Source organism: Olea europaea, chromosome 23 (assembly GCF_002742605.1).
Source record: "Olea europaea var. sylvestris chromosome 23, O_europaea_v1, whole genome shotgun sequence".
Taxonomy (NCBI): Eukaryota; Viridiplantae; Streptophyta; class Magnoliopsida; order Lamiales; family Oleaceae; genus Olea; species Olea europaea.
The window spans coordinates 1,458,591-1,483,738 of NC_036259.1; the positions used below are offsets into that span (position 1 = coordinate 1,458,591).

General features: G+C 40.9%; 1 protein-coding gene across 1 annotated transcript; it reads right to left on the bottom strand.

Annotated features, from left to right (window-relative positions):
• Window positions 1-17,154: 17,154 nt before the first annotated feature.
• LOC111372091 (protein DETOXIFICATION 40-like) lies at window positions 17,155-22,561 on the bottom strand. The gene is made up of 7 exons (XM_022994263.1): window positions 22,062-22,561; window positions 21,263-21,894; window positions 21,099-21,155; window positions 20,676-20,914; window positions 19,304-19,422; window positions 18,582-18,668; window positions 17,155-17,470 (listed from the first exon to the last, which is right to left on the bottom strand). The coding sequence occupies exons 1-7, from the start codon at window positions 22,392-22,394 to the stop codon at window positions 17,402-17,404; spliced, it is 1,536 nt and encodes a 511-aa protein (XP_022850031.1). The 5' UTR covers window positions 22,395-22,561; the 3' UTR covers window positions 17,155-17,401.
• Between the last annotated feature and the right edge of the window lie 2,587 nt (window positions 22,562-25,148).

Below are 25,148 nucleotides of genomic sequence, written 5' to 3' on the forward strand. Positions count from 1 at the left end.
TCAATGGAAAACTAAAAACCAGATTAGGAAATGTTATTACTGTGGTAAAACTGGCCATGTAATAAAAGATTACTTCAAGAAAATCTCAGATATGAAAGAGAATACTAATACTGAGGGATCTGCAGCTGTAGCCTGCAGAGATGAATATGATATTCAAGGGGTTGTTTTAGTAACAACCACCAGAAGAGACCCAAATGAATGGGTCCTTGACTCTGGTTGCACCTTTCACATGTGTCCCACAAAAGATTGTTTTTCTGAATTTGTTGACCTAAATGGGGGACAAATTCAGATGGGAAATGACATGAGTTGTCAAATTAAGGGAATTGGGAAGGTCAAACTCTCATTAAATAACAATTGTACACTAGAACTTGAGAACACCAGATATGTCCTTGAGTTAAAAAGAAATCTTATTTTCTTGGGTGAGCTTGATGATAAATATAGCATTATGTTTCATAAAGGTTTTTTAACTCTTATGCAAGGAAATAAAACTATCATATCCTCTCAAAAGATAAATGGCATATATACTGTACGTGCTAAATCTGTGATAGATTACTGTTCTACGGCCTTAAACTCTTATTCCGATAAGTCTTTAATTTGACATAAAAGACTTGGCCACATCTCATAAAATGAACTAAAAATCTTAAATAAACTTGGATGTTTTGGTAAAGACAATGTTAAGGGTTTGGATTTTTGTGAAAATTGTGTATTTGGAAAACAGAAAAAATTGCCTTTCAAAACTGGTATTCATAAATCTCCTTCTATATTAGAATATTTACATGCTGATCTTTGGGGACCAACATCTGTAAATACTCTGAGTGGATTTAGATTCTATCTACTTATAGTAGATGATTTTTCAAGGAAAATTTGGACTTTTCTTCTAAAACAGAAATCTGATACTTTTCAAACCTTTAAACATTGGAAATTAATGATCGAAAACCAAACAAATAAGAAAGTCAAGGCTTTAAGAACTGATAATGGTCTTGAGTTTTGCAACTCTGAATTTGACTTGTTTTGCAAAGATTATGGAATCTTAAGACACATAACTGTAACATACACTCCTCAGCAAAATGGTATTGCTGAGAGAATGAATAGATACTTATTGGAAAAAGTGAGATGTATGATGTACAGTTCTGGTCTTCCTAAGTTCTTTTGGGGAGAGGCCCTAAAAACAGCAACTTATCTAATAAATAGAAGTCCATCAAGTGCCATTGATTTTCAAGTCCCTGAAAAGATATGGTCCGGAAAAACTCCTAATTATAGTAAAGTGAAAGTTTTTGGCTGCACTGCCTATTCACATCAGAGTAAAGGGAAACTAGAACCCAGGTCCTTAAAGTGTGTTTTTCTGGGTTATGAAGAGAAAACAAAAGGGTACAAACTGTGGGTTAGAGACCAAAATGGCTTTAAGGTCATTATTAGTAGAAATGTCATCTTCAATGAGAATGACATGCCTTGTGTAAAATCAACTGATCTTAAAACTTCAGAACCTGCACTATTGAAAGAAACCATCCTGGAAAATAAAACTGATGAATCTGAAAATCTAGATGGTCTAATTGAGGTGGAGACCTCTCAGTCTGAGGAAAACCCAGATCAAAATGAAACTGAAATTGAGGTGGAGTCTTCAGATCCTACACTTGCTGATTATCAGTTAACTAGGGATAGAGAAAGGAGAAATATAAGACCTTCAATTAGATTTAATAATGAAGAATTTGTCACCTTTTCTCTGGTCTGGACTTATTAAATTATGAACCTACTTCATTTGATGAAGCAAATAAATGTCCAGATTCTAAGTTCTGGAAAGAGGCCATGAATGAAGAAATGAACTCCCTCATCAAAAATAAAACTTGGGTTTTGGTTGATAGGCTTAAAAACCAAAAGATAATTGACTGCAAGTGGATTTTTAAAATTAAACAAGGAGACTCTAACTCACAAGATAAAAGATACAAGGCCAAATTAGTGGCTAAGGATTTTACTCAAAAGGAGAGGGTGGATTACAATGAAATCTTTTCCCTAGTGGCAAAATATACATCTATAAGAATAGTGTTGGCACTAGCTGCTCATTTTGACTGGGAATTAGATCAACTAGATGTCAAAACGGCATTCCTCAATGAAAATCTTGATAAAACCATATACACGAGTCAACCTCCGGGGTTTGAAGTAAAGTCTAAGATCAATAAGGTTTGTTTGTTGAAAAAGTCCCTCTATGGACTAAAACAGGCTCCCAGGCAATGGTACATCAAATTCAACTCCTATGTGCAGACTTTGGATTTTGTCAAAAGCAATCATGATTCCTATTTTTTCTATAAAGGTTCAGGTGGACCTGAATCCATTTATCTGTTATTATATGTTGATGACATGTTGCTTGCCTGCCATGATAGATCTGAAATTAATTTCATTAAATCAAAATTAAAATCTGAATTTGAAATGAAAGACCTAGGACTAGTAAAAAGGATTCTTGGAATGGAAATGAAAAGAGATAGGAATAATTGCATGTTAATATTAAAACAAGGCATTTATGTGAAGAAAATACTTGAAAAGTTTTCAATGCTTGAGTGTAAACCTGTAACCTTACCCACTGCAAATCATTTTAAACTGTCAAGTGAAAGTTCACCTAAAACAGATGATGAATTTATAAGAATGAAAAAAATTCCTTATGCAAATGCTGTATGATCAATAATGTACCTTATGGTCTGTACCAGACCTGACTTAGCTCATGGCATTAGTACCTTGAGTAGGTTTATGTCAAATCCAAGGTGAAACACACTAGTTAGCCATGAAGTGGATGCTAAGATACTTAAAAGGAAACTCTGATTTAGGTTTAATGTTTAAAAGAAGCAATGAAGGGGTAAAGTTAAAGGGCTACACTGATTCTGATTTTGCTGGCGATTTAGATAAAAGAAGATCAACATCTTCATATGTTTTCACTTTGTGTGATGGCTGCATTAGTTGGAAATCACAACTGCAAAAATTAGTTGCTCTTTCCTCTACAGAAGCTGAATATATTGCTGCTTGTGATGCAGTAAAAGAAAGTCCTTGGCTTAGGGGTTTGTTAAATGAAATAGATTTTGAAAATAATACAGTTAGGATTTATACAAATAATCAAAGTGTTATACGTTTTAGTAAAAATCCTGTCTACCATGATAGAACTAAACATATAGATATAAAATTTCACTTTGTGAAAAATATGGCAGAAAAATGTTTGATAAGTCTGGTCAAAATTCCTACAGAATTTAACCCTTTAGATTTAGGAACTAAGGTATTACCTTTGAGTAAATTTCAAAATTGCTTGAAGATTCTGAATATTACTTGAGATAGTAATATTAGAACTTCAAGTGTCTAGCATTGGAAAGATTTGAACTAATGTGTTTTTTTTTTTTTGTAGGTATTTAAAGCAAATGAGCCAAAAATTGCTATAGCTCTAGATTCACTAGTAGAGACCAAGAAAGAAATAGTTCAACAAGGTGGAGATTATTATATTAGTTAGGTTGCCTCACCATTTCTTGCTGGCCCAGATTGAGACTTGTGGGCTTGGTCTGTTGAAATTAATTTCGGGTTATAAATCGTGTTTTAGAAAAACACGTCTTTGCCTCTTAAATGGTTGAGGTTCAGCCGTATACGTGGCTTCACTCTCACCCTTGAATGGTTGACCAATCAGATACTTACTTGGTTTTGGCCTTGATTCTAGAGAATTCGATGTCTTTCAACCTTTCGCTTTTCTCTCCTTTTCTCTAAGTGATAGATTATGGTTCTTGGGTTACTGTAATTCGATATGTACTTGGTGATTTCTCAATCTGTAATCTCAGTGATGGTTTCTGATTGTGTTGTATAGTCTATTAGCGATTGAAAGTGAGTTGGATTACAGTTTTGAATAGAGGCGAAAGGACATTCGAAGAAACCTTTGGTTTCTTCGTATATGTTGTACTGTTCTTGGTTGATACTTTGTGGATCTTGAGCTTTATCACCTTTTGGTGATGCTCAACGGGTGATTAGGTCGCAAGATCGAACATTCGGGCCCTCTTTAGGGCAAAACATATCTTCGTGTTCGAATCCTTTAATTTTCTGCAAATTATTTTTACTGCAAAGCGATCCGTTTTTTAGACTTAACAATTTTTCGACTTAACAAAGGACAATACGATGAATTGCAGATTTGGCGTTCGAGTTCGATTTGGGCCCATAATACCTTTTCTCGAAAAGGACACAACAAGCCAAACTGAACCCACAGATTTGCTTTTAAATTTAGTGGATTTTAGTCATTTGAGTTCGTTTAAGACTCGAAAACTGTTTTTTATGCCATTTAGGGTCCGTTTGATTACAAAAATGAAATTTAGATGGAAAGAAAACGAATTTCAGGGAATTGAATTCCCTATAACTTGTTTTACTGAAAATTGTCAATTAAAGGTGTTTGATTGGTATGATTTTTCATTTGGAAATGTTGAAATTTTGGATCCTTTGGTGTTCGTTTGACTTTATTTTTCATGAAAATTGTCAATTAAAGAGATAAAATTTGTTACAATTGTGGATAGAATTTGTTTCCATTGCCAAAAGAATTAAAAAAAAAAAAAAGAACATGGGGAAAACCTAATTCCCACCAAAACCAAAAGAAATTGAAATTCCTTGAAAAACAAGAAAACAAGGTCACGTGGAGGCTTACATGGAAATCCAATTCCATGGACCTTTTGGCTATCAAACAAGATAAAATGGGTGGAAAAATTCCATTTTCCATGTAATTGGCTTGTATCAAACATGCCCTTAGTTTAATTCGAATTTTTTGCAATTTTGGATCCTTTTCGTATAAACCCTTGTAAATAAGAGGATAATTCTTTGTTTTTAGGAACTTTTGAATTAATAAAATATCTTGATTTTTATCTTGCATTCTCTAGTGAATTCCAGATTTGTGTTCTTAACGTTTTCACTTAAATTCCTTGTTTCGCGATGCATGGGAAAATTGAGGGTTACGCAATCGTACCATGAGAAACCATTGAATACAAGGTGAAAATTGGAGTTCCGACAACAAGATTCGACAAGGGATCTTCAATAAATTCTATCTTTCATCTTTAAATACCAGATGATGCACTTAACTCAATACAATATAATGTGTTTGAGTAATTAAATTGTGAGCGGCTAATTTCCTTGTATTTTAGAAAGAATGGTGTAGTGTAGTTCGATTGTTCAATTTTAAATTAAGTTTTAACTTCAGTTATGATTTCGTGTTGAGTTTTTATTGTTGCTTTGACTGTTTTTCATAAATTTTACTGGTTTTTATAGCCGCTGCAAGAATATTGAATATTTCCGTAGTTGTGCCATCAAATCCCTTTCGTATAACTATGTCCATTACAACATCACGAGCACCAGATTGATTCCTTGGCAACATATTGACAAGGATTGAAAACTAGTCTCTGACACCAGATGATGTAGATTGAAGCATAGAAACAATGAATTGTTGCGTGTTGTCATACTTGGCCAATTCACCTGGGCCAATGGCCCATTCAGGCCGAACCACGTGACACTCCAGCCGAGGTGGCATATATTGCCGAGGTGGGCAATGCCAAAGCCCTTCAAGCCGAAGTCCACTAGCCGAGGTGCCTTTTTACCGAGGCTTGCGGACGTAACCGAGGTCCATATGCCGAGGCCCATGAACCGAAGCCATGATGCTGGAGCTAGTTGAAGATAGCTGAAGCCCTCAAGCGGAAGTATTGTGTGAAATGGCCGAAGCCCCGAAGCTGATGCAAGAGCCTCCGAACCACACGGGAGTGTCCTCCATGTTCACTTCTCTCAAGAGATCGTCTGCATAAAGATCTTATTCGAATTATTGATGGAACGTTTGTCATAAGCATAAAGGTCAAGTCTTGTCACTAGTATGGGGGCTCCGCACAAGCAATAAATGCGCTGCAAGCTAGCAAATCCAACCTCATGCCTGATAAGATGTTTAAATCAAAATGATGAGGCCACGTGCCACCTTATCCAATGGCCCCCATTTCACATATACCACTATAAATACTTCCCTTGTGTAACATCAAAAGACTAATGCAAGAATCAATACAAAGAATTACACTTTACTGAACTCTCTCATTTACTTGCAATACACAAATTGAGTTTATACACGTTTACATATACATTCACTAACACCGGTTGGTAATTATTGTACAATTAGAGTGATCCATCGGATTTCGAACGTCACCGTCCCGCGTCGTTGGGCTACCCCCACGCCATTTGAACCGCCCGTTTTCGACCGTCCCCGTGTCTTAGCGTATTGGACATTCGCCCATGTGTGCACGGGTGGGACCGGCATCTGTTGGCAACACTTTTTGAGGTCAACAGATTGGTGCCGTCTGTGGGAAACCATACCATAACCACGAGCAACCTTGTGATAAAAGCTTACTGAAAAAACATTTGGGCAACCCCCCTTGAAAAAGGATTTGTTCTTGAAAAAGAACAGGAGGAAGCCCCATTACTTAGCAAAATCTGAAGTCTAACAAAAGAAAATGAGCTCTAATGAAGATACTCCCCCCAAGAGGGTAAGAAAAAACATGAACATGCCTCCTCAGCCCGCTGCCCCAGCAGCTCGACAGAGACTCCACCACCACCAAAGAAGAGGTGGGATGCGTGCGACGGCACGACTATCAAGAGAAATGGTCGTCATGGCAGCCAACATGAGGGATATTGTTAACCAAAACTTGGCTATGAGGGAGCTTATGGCCCAAATGCAGGGCTAGGGAGGCTTCCCCATTCCTCCATATGCCCTCCAAGGGCACTACCAGCAAGAGGATGAAGTTCAAAGTCATAGAGCTGCCTCGCCAGACTATGGCCGAGGTGGAAGCCCATTTGAAAGGGAAGTGGAAGTTGATATTTCTTCCAACTACGCTCCTGGCCGACCCACCGAGGTCCAAATGAGCCATGATAATTTTTCACCTCCGTATGAGCAAGATCCAAGACATAAGAAGGCAGGAAGTATTTTTGACAGAATCAGCCCCGCCGAACCGAGGCTCAGGCAACAGCAGGCTCAACAGCCTTGGACAAGGCCACCTCCTCCACCTCCAATGCCCCAGCAGCCGGAGAGAAGGCATGAAAATGCCCCCCATGTTGCTCCACCTAGAAATAGGCAGCAGAGGAGGGAGGAAAAGGCTAGAGACCGCCCCGGAACCTCTCACCAACAACCAAGGTATGAGGCTGATGAGTACGACTTTGATGAACAGCAGAGGTCCTGCGACTTGGATGATGATAATGAGAATCTACCATTCTCAAGGGAACTAAGGAATGCCCAAGTCCCAAGCCACTATGTTATGCCAAAAATACCAAAGTATGATGGAAGAGGCGACCCGGAGAAGCACCCGAATGCTTATAAAACTCACATGAGCCTAAGGGGCGCCACCCCAGCCGTGAAGTGCAGAGCCTTCCATTTAACACTTAGTGGAGCGGCTGAAATTTGGTATAGCAGATTGCCACCTGGGAGCATTAGAAGTTGGCCCGAGTTCAGGACAACATTCTTGAAGAGGTTCGCGATGAGCAAAGAAGGAGAGGCCCCCATCCAACGTCTCCAATACATGAGACAAGCACATGGGAAGTCCCTAAAGAGCTTTTTATCATGATTCACCGATGAGATAACGTACTGCGTACAAGTCACTGACCGAGAGGCACTATCCGCATTGAGGGGAGGTCTGAACATGAATACCTTATTCTGGAGGGACGTGCAAAATCAAGACCCCACCACCTATGACGCCTTACTCAAAATGATGAGAACGGAGATCATCAATGAAGAATTGATTGAGAATAGGAACAGGGCAAGTAGAGGCCTCCCACCTCCTCAAAGACAGCGCGGTAGATGCTCGACCTCCCACCTGATGGGCTACCAAATAAACCAGGTCGGAAATGAGAACTCTGGCCAAGCACTTGTCACCACCACTTTGAATGCGGTTCCTACATTGGCATATGAAGATGTCAACCCGATTACTGACCCCCATCAGATAGAGGCCCAACAGGGACCCCGTCGGGAGAGAGGTCGAGGTTCAGGACCTAGAAATAGGTCAAATCCGAACCCCCCAGGATACTGTGTGCACAGGTCCTACGGGCATGACACAGTGGATTGCAAAGACTATACACATCACTCTCGGCAGGAACCCGCTAGAGACAGACATGATTCGTCCCAGGCAAACAAGCCCCCGCCTAAGGCACGACAACCGACGTGGGCGTGAGGCGGTCGCTCCCCGTCAAAGGAATGTATCCCCACGACGAAGGGAGCATGATGCAAAGAGGCCCAGGGAAGGGCGTAGGCACCGAAAAATCGGCAAGCTCAAGATGAGGCCCCTATCCACGAGGTGGATACCATATTTGGAGGCTCGTATGTTGGCGGTGAAACACGAAACGCCAAAAGGAATTACGCTCGGGAGGCTAAACACCCCCTTTGACAAGCTACATTGTGGATAGTAGCTCCCGAAAAAACCAAGTTCCACCCATTGTTTTCATCCAGGAAGACGCCGAAGGAGTTCATTACCCCCATTGCGATGCACTTGTGGTGAGGGCTGTCATAGACCGGAATGGGCTCAAACGAATGTTAGTTGACAACGGCAGCTCCGTCAACATTCTATTCGAATCCACCTTTGACAAGATGATATTGAATCATCAGTTGGTGCCTACCACCACTCCATTGTACGGATTTACTGGAGATAGCATCACTCCAAGGGGAAAGATAACACTTGCAATGGAGATGGGAGAATCCCCACAAACAACGATGAACTTCATGGAGTTCCTCATTATCAACAGCCGGTCGGCTTACCATGGAGTGTTGGGCAGACCTGCCCTAAAGGAATTGGAAGCAGTCACCTCCATCCACCACCTATGCATGAAATTCCCGACAGAAAATGGGGTGGCAACAGTGAGAGGCGACCAAAGAGGCTCGAGAGAGTGCTATCTAAGCTCCATCAAGAAGATAGAGCCCCGGGACATCCATGTAATCATAGCTGATGTGGTCATGGCTGATGTCCCAGGTGATGCTCCCACCGAATAAGAAGATGTTGATATGATCGACACACCACCTAATCTGGAGGTGCTAGTCATTGATGAGATTGACCCCCGCATAATGGAACACGAACCTCAAGTATCCCCAGTAGAGGAACTTAAGAGCTTCTCGGTAGACCCCCGAGACCATCAAAGGTGCTGAAGGTAGGAAAATGCCTATCCAACATTCTGAAGGAAAAGATTAAGGATTTTCTAGGCAGGAACCTTGATGTCTTTGCTTGGAGGCATGAGGACATGGTAGGCATAGACCCCGAGGTCAGCTGTCACCACCTAAAAATCGATCCTAAGGTTGCCCCGCACAGACAAAAAAGGAGAGCCCTCAATCCCAAGAGGTACGAGGTCCTAAAGGAAGAGGTTCAGAAGCTCATCCAAAACGGCTTCATCAGGGAGGCAACCTACCCGAAGTGGGTCTCCAACCCGGTTTTAGTTAAGAAACACAACGGCAAATGGAGGGTGTGAATCGACTTTACCAACCTCAATAGACCTTGCCCGAAAGACAGCTTTCCACTCCCCAGGATCCACCAATTGGTAGATTCCACGACTGGGCACGAGTTGTTGAGCTTTATGGATGCATACTCCGGCTACAACCAAATCTCCATGCATCCGACCGATGAAGAGCACACCTCTTTCATCATGGACCGAGGCCTCTATTGTTATAGAATGATGCCCTTCGGGTTGAAAAACGTCGAAGCGACCTACCAAAGACTTGTAAACAAGATGTTTATGGACCTCATTGGCAAAACAATGGAGATCTACGTGGACGACATGCTAGTAAAAAGTTTGGAGGCTGAGGATCACATAACGCACCTCAACAGCACTTTCCAAATCCTAAGAAGGTATAGGATGAGGCTCAACCCCCTCAAGTGCACCTTTGGGATAGCCTCCGGTAAGTTCTTGGGGTACATAGTCAACCAACGAGGAATTGAGGCCAACCCCGAGAAGATTGAGGCTCTATGCAAGATGAGGTCTCCCCAAAAGCCAAAAGAGGTGCAAAGTCTTACCGGGCGAGTGGCCGCACTTAGCCGCTTAGTCTCCAAAGCTACGTACAAATGCCTCCCATTTTTCAAAGTGCTGAAGGCTGGGAAGAAATTTCAGTGGACTGAGGAATGTGAAGAGGCCTTCCAATGCCAGAAAAGGCACCTAGGACAGGCCCCCCTCCTCTCCAAACCGAAGCTCGGTGATATCCTACAACTATATTTGGCCGTCTCCAATAAGGCCATCAGATCGGTTCTGATACGGGAAGAAGGGTCTACCCAACTCCCCGTATACTACACAAGTAAAGCACTCCTATCGCCGAAAACCCGTTATCCCGATATGGAGAAGCTCGCTTTGGCCTTGATCACGGTCTCTAGGAAATTGAGACCCTACTTCCAAGCTCACACCATCCATATACTGACAAACTTTCCCCTGAGGCAGGTACTCCAAAAGCCCGATGCCTCAGGAAGGTTATTGAAATGGGCAGTGGAACTAAGTGAATTTGAGCTTGTGTTCAAGGCTAGGGCAGCCATCAAAGGGCAAGTCTTGGCTGACTTTGTGACTGAATTCGCCAACCTACCGGAGGTGGATGAAATCATGGAACCCGTCGATCCCCCCACGTGTAATCTCTTCATCGATGGGTTAGCTGGAGATGTCGGCTCAAGTGTCGGGGTTGTCCTCATCAGCCCTGAAGGTCACAAACTCACCTCGGTGGTGAGGTTTGGATTCAAAGCTACCAATAACGCAGCAGAATATAAGGCACTTCTTGCGGGCCTTACGCTGGCCATAGAAATGCAAGTAAAGAGGCTACTCATCAGTATTGACTACCAGCTGGTTGTTAGCCAAGTCAATGGCAACTTCTCAGCCAAAGACAAAACGATGGCCTCCTATCTGAAAATGGTGATGAACCTTATCCCATATTTTGAAAAGTTTGAGCTGATCCAAATCCCCCGCATCGAGAATGCGCATGCAGATGCACTCTTAAAGCTGGCTAGTAGCAAAGACTCAGAGCTACTCACAGTAGTACCTATTGAGAACCTCCTCCTGCCTTCGATCGATGCCCCTACTGTAATGTGGATCGCTGGAACTCCCACTTGGATGTAGCCAATCATAGCATACCTCAAAGACCAAGTACTGCCAACTAACAAGAATGAGGCTTACAAGCTAAGAAGGAGGTCAGCCCACTTCCTCTTCATTGATAACATTCTCTACAAGAGGAGCTTCTCCTCCCCACTCCTACGGTGCGTCGGAGGAGAAGAGGCTACCTACATATTGAGAGAAGTCCACGAGGGCGTGTGCGGCAACCACTCCGGAGGTCTATCTCTGGCACAAAAAATATTGAGGCAGGGATACTACCGGCCTACCCTAAAGCGGTACGCCCTCGAGTTTGTAAGAAAATACGACAAATGCCAGCACTTCTCTCCGATGAAGAGACAACTATCGCAGGATTTGACCGCCGTCTCCAGCCCCTGGCCTTTCTCAAAATGGGGTGTGGACCTCATAGGTCCCCTACCTAAAGGCAGAGGAGGGGCAAGCTTTGCAATAGTGGCTATTGATTACTTTACAAAGTGGGTCGAAGCTGAACCACTGGCAAAAATCACTGAACCAACACCTCCAACTTCTTATGGAAAAATATTATTTGAGGGTTCGAGATTCCCTACTCAATTGTCTCAGACAATGGCAGACAGTTTGACAACGAGAAGGTTAGAGAATTATGCAAAGAGCTCGGCATAAAGAAGCACTTCTCCACACCTCACCACCCACAATCAAATGGCCAAGTTAAGGCCGTGAACAAGACAATCAAGCACGTCCTGAAAAGGAAGCTTGATGTATCAAAAGGGGCCTAGATTGATGAGCTGTCCCAAGTCCTTTGGGCGATCCGAACCACCACCAGGACCCCAACAGGGAAAACGTCCTTCCTCATGGCATATAGAACTGAGGCGATGAGCCCCGTGGAAGTCGGACTTCCATCCCCAAGACGTCTACACTTTAGCAAGATAACCAACGATGAGCTTCGGAGGTTCGACCTCGTCTTCATCGAAGAAAGAAAAGATGATTCCCAATTGAAACTCGGCACGTATCAGAGAAAGATGACAAGGTATTTCAACTCGAAAGCCAAGAAGAGGTCATTTCGAATCAACGACCTTGTACTCAGGAGGGTCTTCCTGTCCTCGAAAGGACCTGGTTCCGGTTCCCTTGGCCCAAACTGGGAAGGACCATACAAAATCAGAGAAGAGGTTCGACCTGGGACTTACTGGATTGAAGACATGAATGGCAAGGCACAACCCCGTCCATGGAACATTGAACACCTCAAAATCTATTACCAATAAATGTACTATCTTGCTGGATGACTTTTCCTTGCCTTTGTAACATTTGTATTGTTCAATAAAATTCAGTGATTAAATTGACGTGTTGTACTACCTCAAAACCTCGGAGGAGAGGATCGCGTCCCACCTATGGGCCACCTCGCTTGAACTCCGAGGCGCTAGAACATGCCTCCCTTTGGCCAGGCTGAACGCCAAGGGGAGAAGCCACCTCACTTGCATTCTGAAGCTCATACAGTCGAAGGCTCGTGCAGTTGTTCATTTGCCTATGTCCGAGGCTCATACAGTTATTATGCTTATGTAAAGTTCATTTGCCTAAATCCGAGGCTCATACAGTTATTACGCTTAAGTAAAGTTCGTTTGCTTAAGTCCGAAGCTCATACAATCCGAGGCTCATACAGTTATTATGCTTAAGTAAAGTTCATTTGCCTAAGTCCGAGGCTCATACAGTCATTACGCTTAAGTAAAGTTCGTTTGCTTAAGTCCGAGGCTCATACAGTCGTTCAATCCAGTTGTTTAAAGTGATTGAAGTTAAGGTACCAAGTTAAAGTTATTTTGTTAGTGCTTCTGTCAAATTTTAAGTTCATTTGCTTAACGAGGCGCGTACACTTGGATAAAGAAATGACAATGAATGAAAAAGGCATTACATTGATCTTCAATAAGGATTATAAAAGTGGGCCTCAGGCCATTACATTCGAAAGATTGAAAAGAAAACTAATCTAAGCCTGGGTAGATGGGGGGGTGCTTCAGTACTTGGGGCCTCGGTAGCTTGAGCATCGGCATTGGTCTCCTCTACCTCAGCTCCTTCATTACCCTGCACCTCCTCAGCGGGGGTCTAAGGTACTTCATCCACGAATTCAGACCTGAGTTGAGTCAGATCCAAATTGGGATATAGTTCCTCAGCCCGCTCCATCACCTCAGCATAGGCAAAGTTTCTCCAGTAAGCACTAAAGCTCTTATACTCCTCTGTATTATGGAAGTTGGCGACGTACTCCTACACCGCCTCTTCCCTCGCCTGTTGAGCCTCCTCCCTTGCGTGGGAGGCATCATCCACATGCCAATTGAGTTGGGTTTTCAAGAACTGGTTAGCCTCTTGGGCACCCACCAAGGAGAGATTTGCCTTCTCCAGGGCCTCGGCGGTCACTTTCAGGTGCTCATTGGAGACCTCCACCTTCTTTGTCAGGGAGGCCACCTCGCACTGTGACTCATGGACTTCCTTCTTCAAGGCCTCAATCTGGGCCAAAGCAGACTTCAGCTTGGCCAATTCTTCAAGTTTTTGAGCCCTAGCTTCTTCTGCCTCGGCCCTAGCTGCCTTCAATTCCTCTGCAAGGGAGGTCGTCTTCTCCTCCGAAGACTGGGTCCTTGTCTGAAAATCACTCAGGGCCTCCCTACATTCAAGTGCGAGGCCAAAGGTTCTGACGCTTTGGCTCACCAAGGCCCTCGTCAGGTCAGTCGCATCGCAGGATGAGGCATGCAGCTGCCACCTATCAGTCCAAAATCGGTAAAAGCTCTCGGTAGCGCTCCGGACCTCCTAGGGCAGAGCCTCCACCAAAGCTGGGGCCAAGGTCTCCTCCCTACCAGTTAGGAAGCTTGGAGACTTGCCTTTCTCTCGAAGAGGCTTCTGTTTTGCTGCCTTCTCCTTAGCAGCCTCAGCAGCTCTCCTCGCAGCCTTCTCTCTGGCCTCCTCAACCTCAGCCTCTCTGACCATCTCTATTTTGATGGCTTTGGAGGCGAATGCGAGCAGCTTCGGCTCGCCTATTGATTTAGCCTCGTGGGACACTGAGGTCCCAAATTTCCTCGACGAGCTGGTGATGTGCACCAGCTTCCTCCTCTTAGCCTCCTTAGGAACTTTTTCCTTACCCCGAGGCTCCTTAGGCTTCTCCTGCCTCTGGGGAGTTCCCTCTTCCGAAGCCCTTGGGGTGCTATCCTTGGATAGGCGTTCCACCCTACCTCGGACCTCCTTGGCCCCACTGGATGGAGACTTTAGGGGCCTCGCCTTGACAGTAGATGTGGCCTTCAGAATAGAAGCCATGTCTGGAGCTGGGTACTCCCTCCTCTTGAATTTATCTGCATAGCACGTCAGGTCAGCACGTCAGTATCAAAATAAAAGAACAAGAAAATTTAAAACTGTGGGATCTTCGTACCTTTGGAAGCCATCAGTCCAAAATCCAGGAAGGAGCGACTCCTGTTGATCAGGTGGTCAAAGTGGCGGAGCTTCAGAGGCCTCTTGTAGATGTCATCTATCACCTCGAACTCTTCCCTGCTGAGCTTGAACCTCGTACTACTATCTGCAATGGAAGCCCCAACAGTTAGAAAAGTTCAAGTATTCAATTCAGAAATACAAGCAGGGGCTGGGAGACTCACGAGCTTCGTAGTACTGGGTCAGCACTGTGCAAGAAAGGGCATTGTCCCCCTCTACTGCCTGCCACTTTCCTCGCACCCAGAACCAGGACTCCTTCCACCCCTTGATGGAGGAAGGCAGTCCCACCACAAAGGGTGCATGAGCCCCCCAAGGTGCAAGGTAATACCACCTCCTGGACTCCTTCCCTATGACCCGGGACTGGAAAAGGGTCATGAATACATGGAGAGGCATGTCCTCCCCAAGTAACACCTCCTTCCACAGAAAGTACGAGCCGATCAGCTGGCTCCACCCATTTGGCAGAACCTGGGTCGGCGACAACATGAAATTCCTCAGCACCACCCTAAAGAAGGGGTGCAGAGGAAGACGCATACCTGCCTTAAATAGGTATTCACTGACTGCCACACAACCGAGCCTCGGATAGCAGGCCCGCTTGTTCAGCTCGGGAACTAACATTTCTATAGTATGGGGGACACTGTATCTTTCCCTAATCTCCCCCAATCTCTTCCACGTCATACTTGAAGGCACCCTAGACGCCCCCCACTCTTCGGTATAATCTACTGGTTCCTCAGTCATGGCGTACCTATCAGCTTCGACATCCCCCCTCTGACTGACCCCATAATTAAACAGTGCTACAGTCACCAGCTCCCTACCCGAGGTAGACTCTATTTCACAATATTAACACAACAAAAAGGGCTTTTCTGCGAATAATACCTAAGGGAAGAACTACGCGATCGGAGATAGGCCGGAAAATCAAAGAACAGGTAGCCTCGACGTCGGAAAGTTCAAGATTTTAAGAGAGAATCAGATTGCAAGTGTTCAAAAATCCTGAAAAATAGAATTTTCTCACCTTTTATAGAGGTCCAGGACGAACCCCAGCCGTCAGATCGAATCTCAGTCAATCTGAGCCCTTCATTGTAAATCAAATCTGAGGCATTGAATTCAAACAGTTTTTCAAACCTACGCCTCAGATTCAAGCGTGCCTCCCACGCGCCCCATCCTACGCGTCTGCTTCTAGAAGCTCCAGCTGCCATCATAATTGTGTTTTTAATTTGACGGCAGCAGACGCCTTGGAAGTCGTAACGATTCAGCCACTTTTCCTCCAAAACAAGCACAAAACATCAAATAATTGGCACAGCTATCGAGGCACAATCATTACCAACCACCTCGGCTTCAACTTCAACATTCAGCCAACAAGCCTCGCAGGTTCGATTTCCCAACCACCTCGACTTCAACTTCAACATTCAGCCATCAGGCCTCGCAGGTTCGATTTCCCAACTACCTCGACTTCAACTTCAACATTCAGCCATCAGGCCTCGCAGGTTCGGTTTCCCAACCACCTCGGATTCAACATCAACACAGCCTCGGTCTCTTCATTGTTCACCCACGGCAACACATTTCTAATTCCAACTCTGATATAAATATCTACACTTGAACTTCGGGGACTATTATTTGGGGTTCAAAAATTCTTTCAATTTTTACTTCATTAAAGTTCACGCATTACGTGAATGACCATACTTGCACTTGGAGGACTATTGTTGCGTGTTGTCATACTTGGCCAATGGCCCACTCAGGCCAAACCACGTGGCACTCCAACCGAGGTGGCATATATTGCCGAGGTGGGCAATGCTGAAGCCCTTCAAGCCAAAGTCCACTAGCCAATGCGCCTTTTTACCGAGGCTTGCGGACGTAACCGAGGTCTATATGCCGAGGCCCATGAACCGAAGCCATGATGTTGGAGCTAGTTGAAGATAGTTGAAGTCCTCAAGCGGAAGTATTGTGTGAAATGGCCGAAGCCCCGAAGCTCATGGAGCCTCCGAACCACAAGGGAGTGTCCTCCATGTTCACTTCTCCCAAGAGATCGTCTGCATAAAGATCTTATTCGAATGATTGATGGAATATTTGTCATAAGCATAAAGGTCAAGTCTAATCACTAGTATGGGGGCTCTGCACAAGCAATAAATGCGCTGCAAGCTAGCAAGTCAAACCTCATACATGATAAGATGTTTAAATCAAAGAGATGAGGCCACGTGCCACCTCATCCAAGGACTCCCATTTCACATATACCACTATAAATACTTTTCTTTTGTAACATCAAAAGGCTAATGCAAGAATCAATACAAAGAACTACACTTTATTCAATTCTCTCATTTACTTGCTATACACAAATCGAGTTTATACACGTTTACATATACATTCACTAACACCGGTTGGTAATTATTGTACAATCGGAGTGATCCGCCGGATTCCGAACGCCATCGTCCCGCGTCGTTGGGCTACTCCCACGCCCTTTGAACCGCCCGTTTTAGACCGTCCCCGTATCTTAGCGTGTTGGACATTCGCCCACGTGTGCGCGGGTAGAACCGGCATCTGTTGGCAATACTTTTTGAGGTCAACAAATAACATTACAAAATGCTCGTTGATTAGTTAGATGATTTGTGGATAAAAAGTTTGTTGATTCCAAAGAAAACCTAAAATTCGATAAAATGGAAAAATCTCTCAATTCTAAATATTTTATTCCAAAAAGATCTTCATTACAATGAGGATTACATAGCTTTATAACAGCCATCTGTGGTGCACAATAAGGTAAGAGCATGCAAAGGAAATAATAGCAAGCAATGAGAAGCGTGCGCAAGCAGCCAGCAAAAGGAATAATTTAGGGACTGCCCAGAATGCATCAACAGACAGATAGTTTTATAGATAATTCATTTCGGAGGAATGAAGTGCATGCTAATTAATTTTTCAACTGATTTTTCTCTTTTGAAGCTTCCCAATTTTGCAAACGATTCTTTGCCTTCTCCACCTGAAAGATTTTGTGAATCAAGATGATTGTTAGGGATAAAATTACTTATGCCAAATATCGAAATATTAATATCTTAGATACTTACGAAACAATATACAAGATTCAAGTACATCTCTGGACTAAAAAATTTCAGATGTAACTCTGTTGGTTCACAACTATGTCAGAATCCTTAAAAGAGTTTTCTAGAGGATCTTCATGTATGTCAAAATTACATATAGAAAATATATTTTATATATTCAATACACTTAGATGGAGTACACACCTAATACCTCACACCTTTTTCTTTTTCTTTTTGGTGCGGGTGCGGGCCGGGCGGAGAGGGGGGGTGGGGTTTGGGGGAGTGGTGGTTTATCTATCAAGGTGAAGTATATTCCCAATTATAAACTATTTCGATCTAAGGGTCCGTTTGATTGTAAATGTGGAATTTGGATGGAAAGAGAACGATGATGAGAAATTGTTTTCTTGAGAATTGTAAATTATTGTATTTGATTGGTATGATTTTTCACGTGTAAAATGTTAAAATTAAAGTGTTTTTTGATATCCGTTTTGCTTTGTTTTAAATGAAAATTGTCAATTAAAGAGATAAAATTTACTGGTATTGTGAATGAAATTTGTTTCCATTGCCCAAAAAAAATATTCAAGAAAATCATCTATCTTTGGATGTTTGTTTGGCTTTGTTTTACATGAAAATTGTCAATTAAAAGGAAATATTTTTTTACAATAAATCTTAGAATTTGTTTCCATTACCAACACCAAAAAAAAAATAAAAAAAAATGCTATCCATTCCCGAGACAAGCAAGAGAAGGCAATTCCATGGAAATAAAACTCTATCAAACACCATAAAGTTGGAAAATGGACCATGAAAAATTTTAGTGTATCAAACACACTCTAATTATATTGAAAGGTACATACTTGGAATATAATTGTCAGTTTAGTTCATTTGGATCATTCTGGTTTTGAAGAAGGCAATGTTGAACTCAAGTTATATATGTTGAACTCAGAAAGGACAAGAAGAATCTGATTGTTTACATTTTTTCTTTTTCTTTTTTTAAATATAAGATACTTATTAGTAAATAACAACATATAATACAATCTCGGGTAAAATATATACCTCCTTATTCCAGTCTGTCCGACTGGTGACCCATAATAAGATTACAGTCTGCATGGCTGTGCCTCCCAACATTCCTGACCATATTCCCTAAATAAATAAATAAATAAAAAAGAGTAAAAAACTAATTCTTAAAAACAAAGGAGAGAGAGAGAGAGAGAGAGAGAGAGAGAGAGAGAGAGAGAGAGAGATTGGTGACTTTATATAATTTTTCAAACCTTGTGGGCACATCACATGTCCATCTTGCAGAATTAAAAGAATAATATATGTTCAATCAAAAGAAATAGAAAAATAAGGACAAATTTCACATATTGCCCTTTTCTTATTGTTTGATTGACAAGTTTGTCTTCAACCTTTAAAATAGTAACTCGGTCCTTAACTTTTTGTCACAAGGACAAAATTCACATATTTGCACCTATTGTTTGAAATTTCAATGGTTGAAATAGTGTATTTTTTAAGAATGTATGTTTAAAAAAGGAAAAAAAAAAGTTTTGAGATTCGTGTAATATTATTTTATTGAAAAATGTGTGTTAGATAAGAAGAGAGAAAAAAATGAATTATAATTTTAATATAGAATGCTTAGTTTAACATAAATGCAAAAGAAAAACTTTTCGCTTGTTTGGTGCTGATTTTGAAAATCAATTTTTTGAACATGTTAAGTAACAGTCAAAAAATTTATTTTTTGGCTTGAAAAATCAGCACCAAACAAGGGCTAATATACTTACTTGTGCTCCAAGGTTGAATTTGAAGCCAAGAATTGCACCCAATGGAACGCCAACCACATAGTAACATCCAACGTTAACATAAGCAACAAATGCTTGCCATCCACAACCAACAGCCACACCTTGTATTATAAATCCACGTACCAAAAAAATTATTAATCTTCAACAATATTACACTAATGATATGTTACTTTTTATAGACACTATTGTAACGTTATTTTTATGAATAATGCTCAGTGTACAGAACAATGGCTCATAGGTGTTTTACAGAGCTCCTTACTGTGCAAGGATCCTACCTGTATTAAAAAAGAATTACGTGGATCCCACATATGTGTGTGGCCTCGCACAGGTCCCTAGCCTAGCATGGTTGTATTTTTATAGGTGCATCAAACAAGACGTACAATACATGATAATGGATCATCACGTGACTAAAGTACAAGCACTAGAGATAAAAGGACATGACATAACACATATAAAAGTCGAAAGTTTTTAAACTGTAGCTTAATTATTTGTCTTTAACGATTATTGTGCCTGCTATGTAATGCTTTTTAACTATTTTGAATGAGGATATAATGATTGAAATTTTAAAGGTGATGTGTAAAGGAAAGTTAAGTGCACTAAAATTTGTCCACTAATGGGCAGCACATCTGGAAAAATTATTGGTAGGTGAAAGCCATTGAAATTGACCTCATTGTTTCTTGGTAGTGTCAACTGTCAATGTATCTAACTGCACCCAGAATTCCTAGGAGAAAAATGTCATTTCCATCCTCTTTCACGATTACTAATTTTAGGCTTCTTTTTATTATTATTCTTTTCACATTCAAGGAATTTGGTCTTTTTTGGCCTTATTTCTGTTTTCAAATGAGGCCACCTCATTAAAAAATTAAACAAATAATAAAATTTAATTTGATACATACATTGGATTGAACATATTAGAAGAAGGAAAATGTTGCGTGTACAGTGTTGTACACGTACAACACTCTTACAATCGTGAGCCCCACATCTTTTGTGTGAGAGGGCTATAACCATAATGTCAAAATTATTGTACTTGTAGCAAAATTCTTAGAGAAAATGTTAAACCGTCTTGTTTAAAAGTGAGTTGTGCTGGCTGTATAGTCCCTATTTGACAAAGCCTGTACAGGCCACACACAAACATGAGGTGGGTGACTTTTTTTTTTTTTTTTTTTTTATTTAAATAATCACTCACCCTCCACCCACCCAACTCTCCATTCATGTACAGCCAGCATTAGTGTTTAAAAGTATACATCATTTGTCAAGTTTCACCTCAGCCCGTCTGTGAAAATATTAGTGTTAGGCATCTAATGAAAATTAGTACTAAAGAAGCGCGTTGAATATATAAATATATATTTCGTACCGGACAAAACAGGTTGAATGCCATTAAGAACAATGGAGATGGCCAGAAGTGGAGTAAGGTCTGAAACGGCATCGGAAACAGTTTTGCCACCGGTGAAGATATAACTTAATTGATGGCGCAGCACAAGTGAAACTACGGCAAAAATCACTGATATAATGAAGGAGCTCGATGTCACCACCACAACAGCATATGCAGCTGATTTTGGATGCCCTGCCCCAAGCTCATTGCTAACCCTTACACTAAATTATAAGTAAACCACAATTAATCACGAAATAATTAATTTAAAGCATTATAAATAAAATCAATTAATTAACGACAGGATATGTTAAAATGCAAAATGTTCTTTACAAAAAGCAACCACTCCCAATTATTCAGCAAGAAAGGTGTCAATTAATCAGTCAAAAAGACAAAGAATTTACTAACCTTGCCGCAGCATTGAACCCCACGGAAATCATAAATACCCATCCAAGGATTGTTCCACTGCACATCAAATTAAACTCACAATTCAATACAATTCGACAGAACAACTTAAAAGATATATTCAAAAATGAAGGAAAAGGAAATTCGAACGCAAACCACCGTGTTACCAAATAGACAGGGAATCCAAAGCGACTTCAGGATTAGGAAGCAAGCCAGCGATGAGAACCATAATCTGAAAGTACCAAGTCTCGAGGCAAAGCATAACACCAGAAGCAGTAGACAGCTTCAAAAAATCCCACAAACCAGAAAATGCCATCCAGCTGAATCCATTCCATGTATTTTTGCACCGTTCAGTCTTGACAATGTACACAAATTGTGCCACCACGATAATCCACCATGATAAACTCAACACAAATGCTGCCCCCAACAACCCCCACCCCAGCACATACAAAACCAGCCATGTCAAGAAAATGTGCACCACCAGTGTGGCTGCGGCTATATATGCACTGGGATTCACTATGCTTTGTGCCTGCAAGAACTTCTGTATTGGGAAATTTGCAGCATATGCAAAAATCTGAGGGATTAGGCCGTAGACAAAAAGTGCTGCAGCGGATGCAACCCTTCTCGATTCACCTAGCAAGAGCAAAATTGGCTTGCAGAATATATAAATTATCATCAGTGGTATCCCTGTGGCCATAAGGAGGATTGTTGACCTTTGCATGTATACTCCGAGCATATCGTATCTGTGTGCTCCATATGCCTGTCCACACAACGTTTCTACTGCACTTCCCATTCCTAGCTGTTAATTGCAATTTCATAACTTCTATTAGTGGCTAGACACGACAAGTCGAGACAATTCAAAGAACAAGATTTGAATGCATAATTGTTATACTGTACTAAACCGGAAATGGCTAGGGAGTTCAATAGATACGATTTTAAATAAAAGAAGTGGTGAATGAGAGTTACCATGACTCCATATGCAAGAAGCTGAATACCACTGTTGCCAAGAGAAGAAGCAGCAAGTTCAAGATTGCCAAGATGGCCACAGAAGATTTGAGTGGACATTGAAGTAATATTATTAAGCAAGTAAACTATAACAGCAGGAGCTGCAAGGATATAGAGAGTCTTTAACTCTATCCAGGTGGCTTTTCGGAGGCGGCTCCACAACGACAAGTTGGTGTCTGATAGTATATCTTCAAGCTCAGAGCTTACCTCCTCCCCGGCCGGCACTGGCGCCGGCCGCGGTTTTTTCGACTCTAATAACGGCTGATTCACCCTGTTTTCTTCAAACGACTCCATTTTTTCTTAGGATTCTTAACTGGAATGCAACAAATTAAGAAATAAAGTGGCCGCTAACCAGTGAGTTTAAATGTTCAGTTCGAGATTAGTGTCAGACAGCATATCTCGCAGTGTGCTGTTTCTCACCTGTGAATGAAATTTCAAATTATGATTGGAACAATCGGACGTGTCGAAATATGTGGTGGGAAATTGTTGGGAAATAAAAATTACATGAAGAGTATATTCACTTTTATTTAGTCCGATCTATTTTAAAATTCTTTTTTTTTCTTTTTTTAAAACTCATTTTCAATCATACATTTTTATAAATTTACCTATTGACCCAAACTATTTTTATACTTTTAAACAAACGTTTTTTATAAATTCGCTATTCAAAAGCTCATTTTTATTGATTAGTGATAGACAAACGGGAACGTAAAAGAACATCGGTTGCCCAGGTTCTTGTCATCAGCCGTAGCTTTAGAGATTGATTGCGCACGGGGGAGCATTGTTTTGTTTGATATTTTAATTGTAAAAGAAAATTTGGATACTTAGGGCATCTCCAATGTCAATTCCAAATCATCAAATTACACCATTTTTTGGTGTAAAGTTGTTCTAATGTAACACTATTCACTTTGAACCAAAATGGTGCAAAGTGGTGAAAGTTTATTTTGCCTTTTTCTTCTCCTTTTCCAAATAATTGATAAAGGATAATTGTGTCATTTGTACTATATATTTTTTAATACAATAAATTATTATTATTTGCATTTAAAATAAATTTTAAATGTAAGAAATAATAATTAATTAATTAATTAAAAGAAGAAAAAATTTAAAATATAACAAACACGATTATTTATTAAAATTAACACGAAATATATTAAACAACAAGATACGTACGATAATCTAATTTTATTTAAACAAAACGATACATAAAATTTGAAATTATTAATCGATCATTTGTGAGAAGAACATATAGATTTCAAGAATTACATTGCAAAAATTTTGCGACTTTGTAATATCGTAATATCCAAATTCGAAATGCATTGTACTATTTTTCTGATGGCATGACTTATGATTTTGGTTGTTGTAGTGTTTTTATTAATTGTACTATGTTTTTATATTTATTAATGAATATAATCTTTTCCGTAATTTAACGTAATTATTTATTTAATAATTTATGTATTTATAAAATAATTAAATAAATAAATTATAAAGAATAAAAAGGGAAGAAAATGAATAAACACTGTTTATTTGGTGTAATTGTTAGAGATGAATTTTAGTTTGACAGAATTTGGTGCAAAATGGTGTAAAATTTGGTGCATCGCTGGAGATGGCCTTAATCTCCAACTTATTGACCAAGTCGTGAGGCTGCCCTTAACTTTGAAAATGAATAAGTTAGTCACTAAATGTTTTATGTTTATGCACAAGTACTTCCAGTTAACGCCATGTCGCCAAAATCATCATTTCCTTTTGGCAATATGGTTTAAGCGGAAGGACATATCGAATCAGGATTAGAGAAGGGGTTGGGGTCGTCGCCATTTTATTTTAGGATAGTGATGGGTTGAACTAGGGTGCATTAAGGTTTCCTTTTCCCTTTTTCTTGATTCGCTCTCGTATTATATATAAGCATTTACGGATTTATATTCAACAAAATGAACATATAACTTTTATGTCCTATTTTAACATAAACCTAGCACTATTTGTACAACAACAGTTAAGGTTGAAGATCAACTCCTTCCATTTTAAATGTTGCAACCAAGTAACTTGCAATTTAGACAATGAATTTAAGGATCAATGGTGCAATTGTTCCTATATGAAATGAAAAAAAAATGATTGATTTCGTATGGCTATAAATTGAACTCCATGAACTAAGCATCCGCACTAAAAGATAGAATGCATTAAACTCTTGCTTAAAAGAAATATGGCTTGTTTCGGATTCGTTTCTAGAGTCGGAATTATTGTTTATATTCAGTCTCCAAGTCGAAGTTGGATTCTGTTGGATGGATTTTGTGAATAGTGACGCCAAAATAAGTATAATGATGGTTTGTAAATCCGTGCCGAAAATTGGACAGAATAACGGCAAAGAAAACACAAACAAGAAGAAGAAGAAGAAAGTAGGGAAAAAATCGAGGCAAGAGTTGGACTCTTTGTCCTTAAGTCGAATTTACCCCGCAACGGTGCCTACGGATTTCGGAAATCGACTCCCAAGATACAACGGCTACACTTGTGTTTGTAGCACTCCAAAACACAAGTACAACGAACCAAATGTAGGCTTATGTACTCCAAGGATGAAATGAAAGAAAATCAAAATAAATGAAATGATTTTGATTTTGGATAAAAGAGAGGATGAGAGACGTTTTTTGCATATCAAACTGTGAGGAATAGGACACCCAAAGGGTCCTATTTATAGACCATGAAAGGGTGTGGACGAAATGGTTGAGGCCAAACCATGCACCATTTCCAAACAATGCACCTTTATGAAAAGGTGTCTATTCACTAATGGTTGAGGCCTTTTTCGTAATTTCTCATTCATTCGATATTGGTTTTCGAAATGCCAAATATACCCTTCAATACATGCAGAGAAATCAAAATTCTCTTTCAGGGGCGTTGCCCCCGATCCCCCACGAGGGGCGCTGCCCCCTCGACCCCCGCGACCTGACCGAGCAGGTCGATCCCCGTTTGTGCGCCCCGAAGCGGTGAAGTGGCAAACAATTTTGCCTAAACGGATTGAGTCGAGCTTTTGAGTATTTGGCCGAAATCGATACGAACTTTAATCGA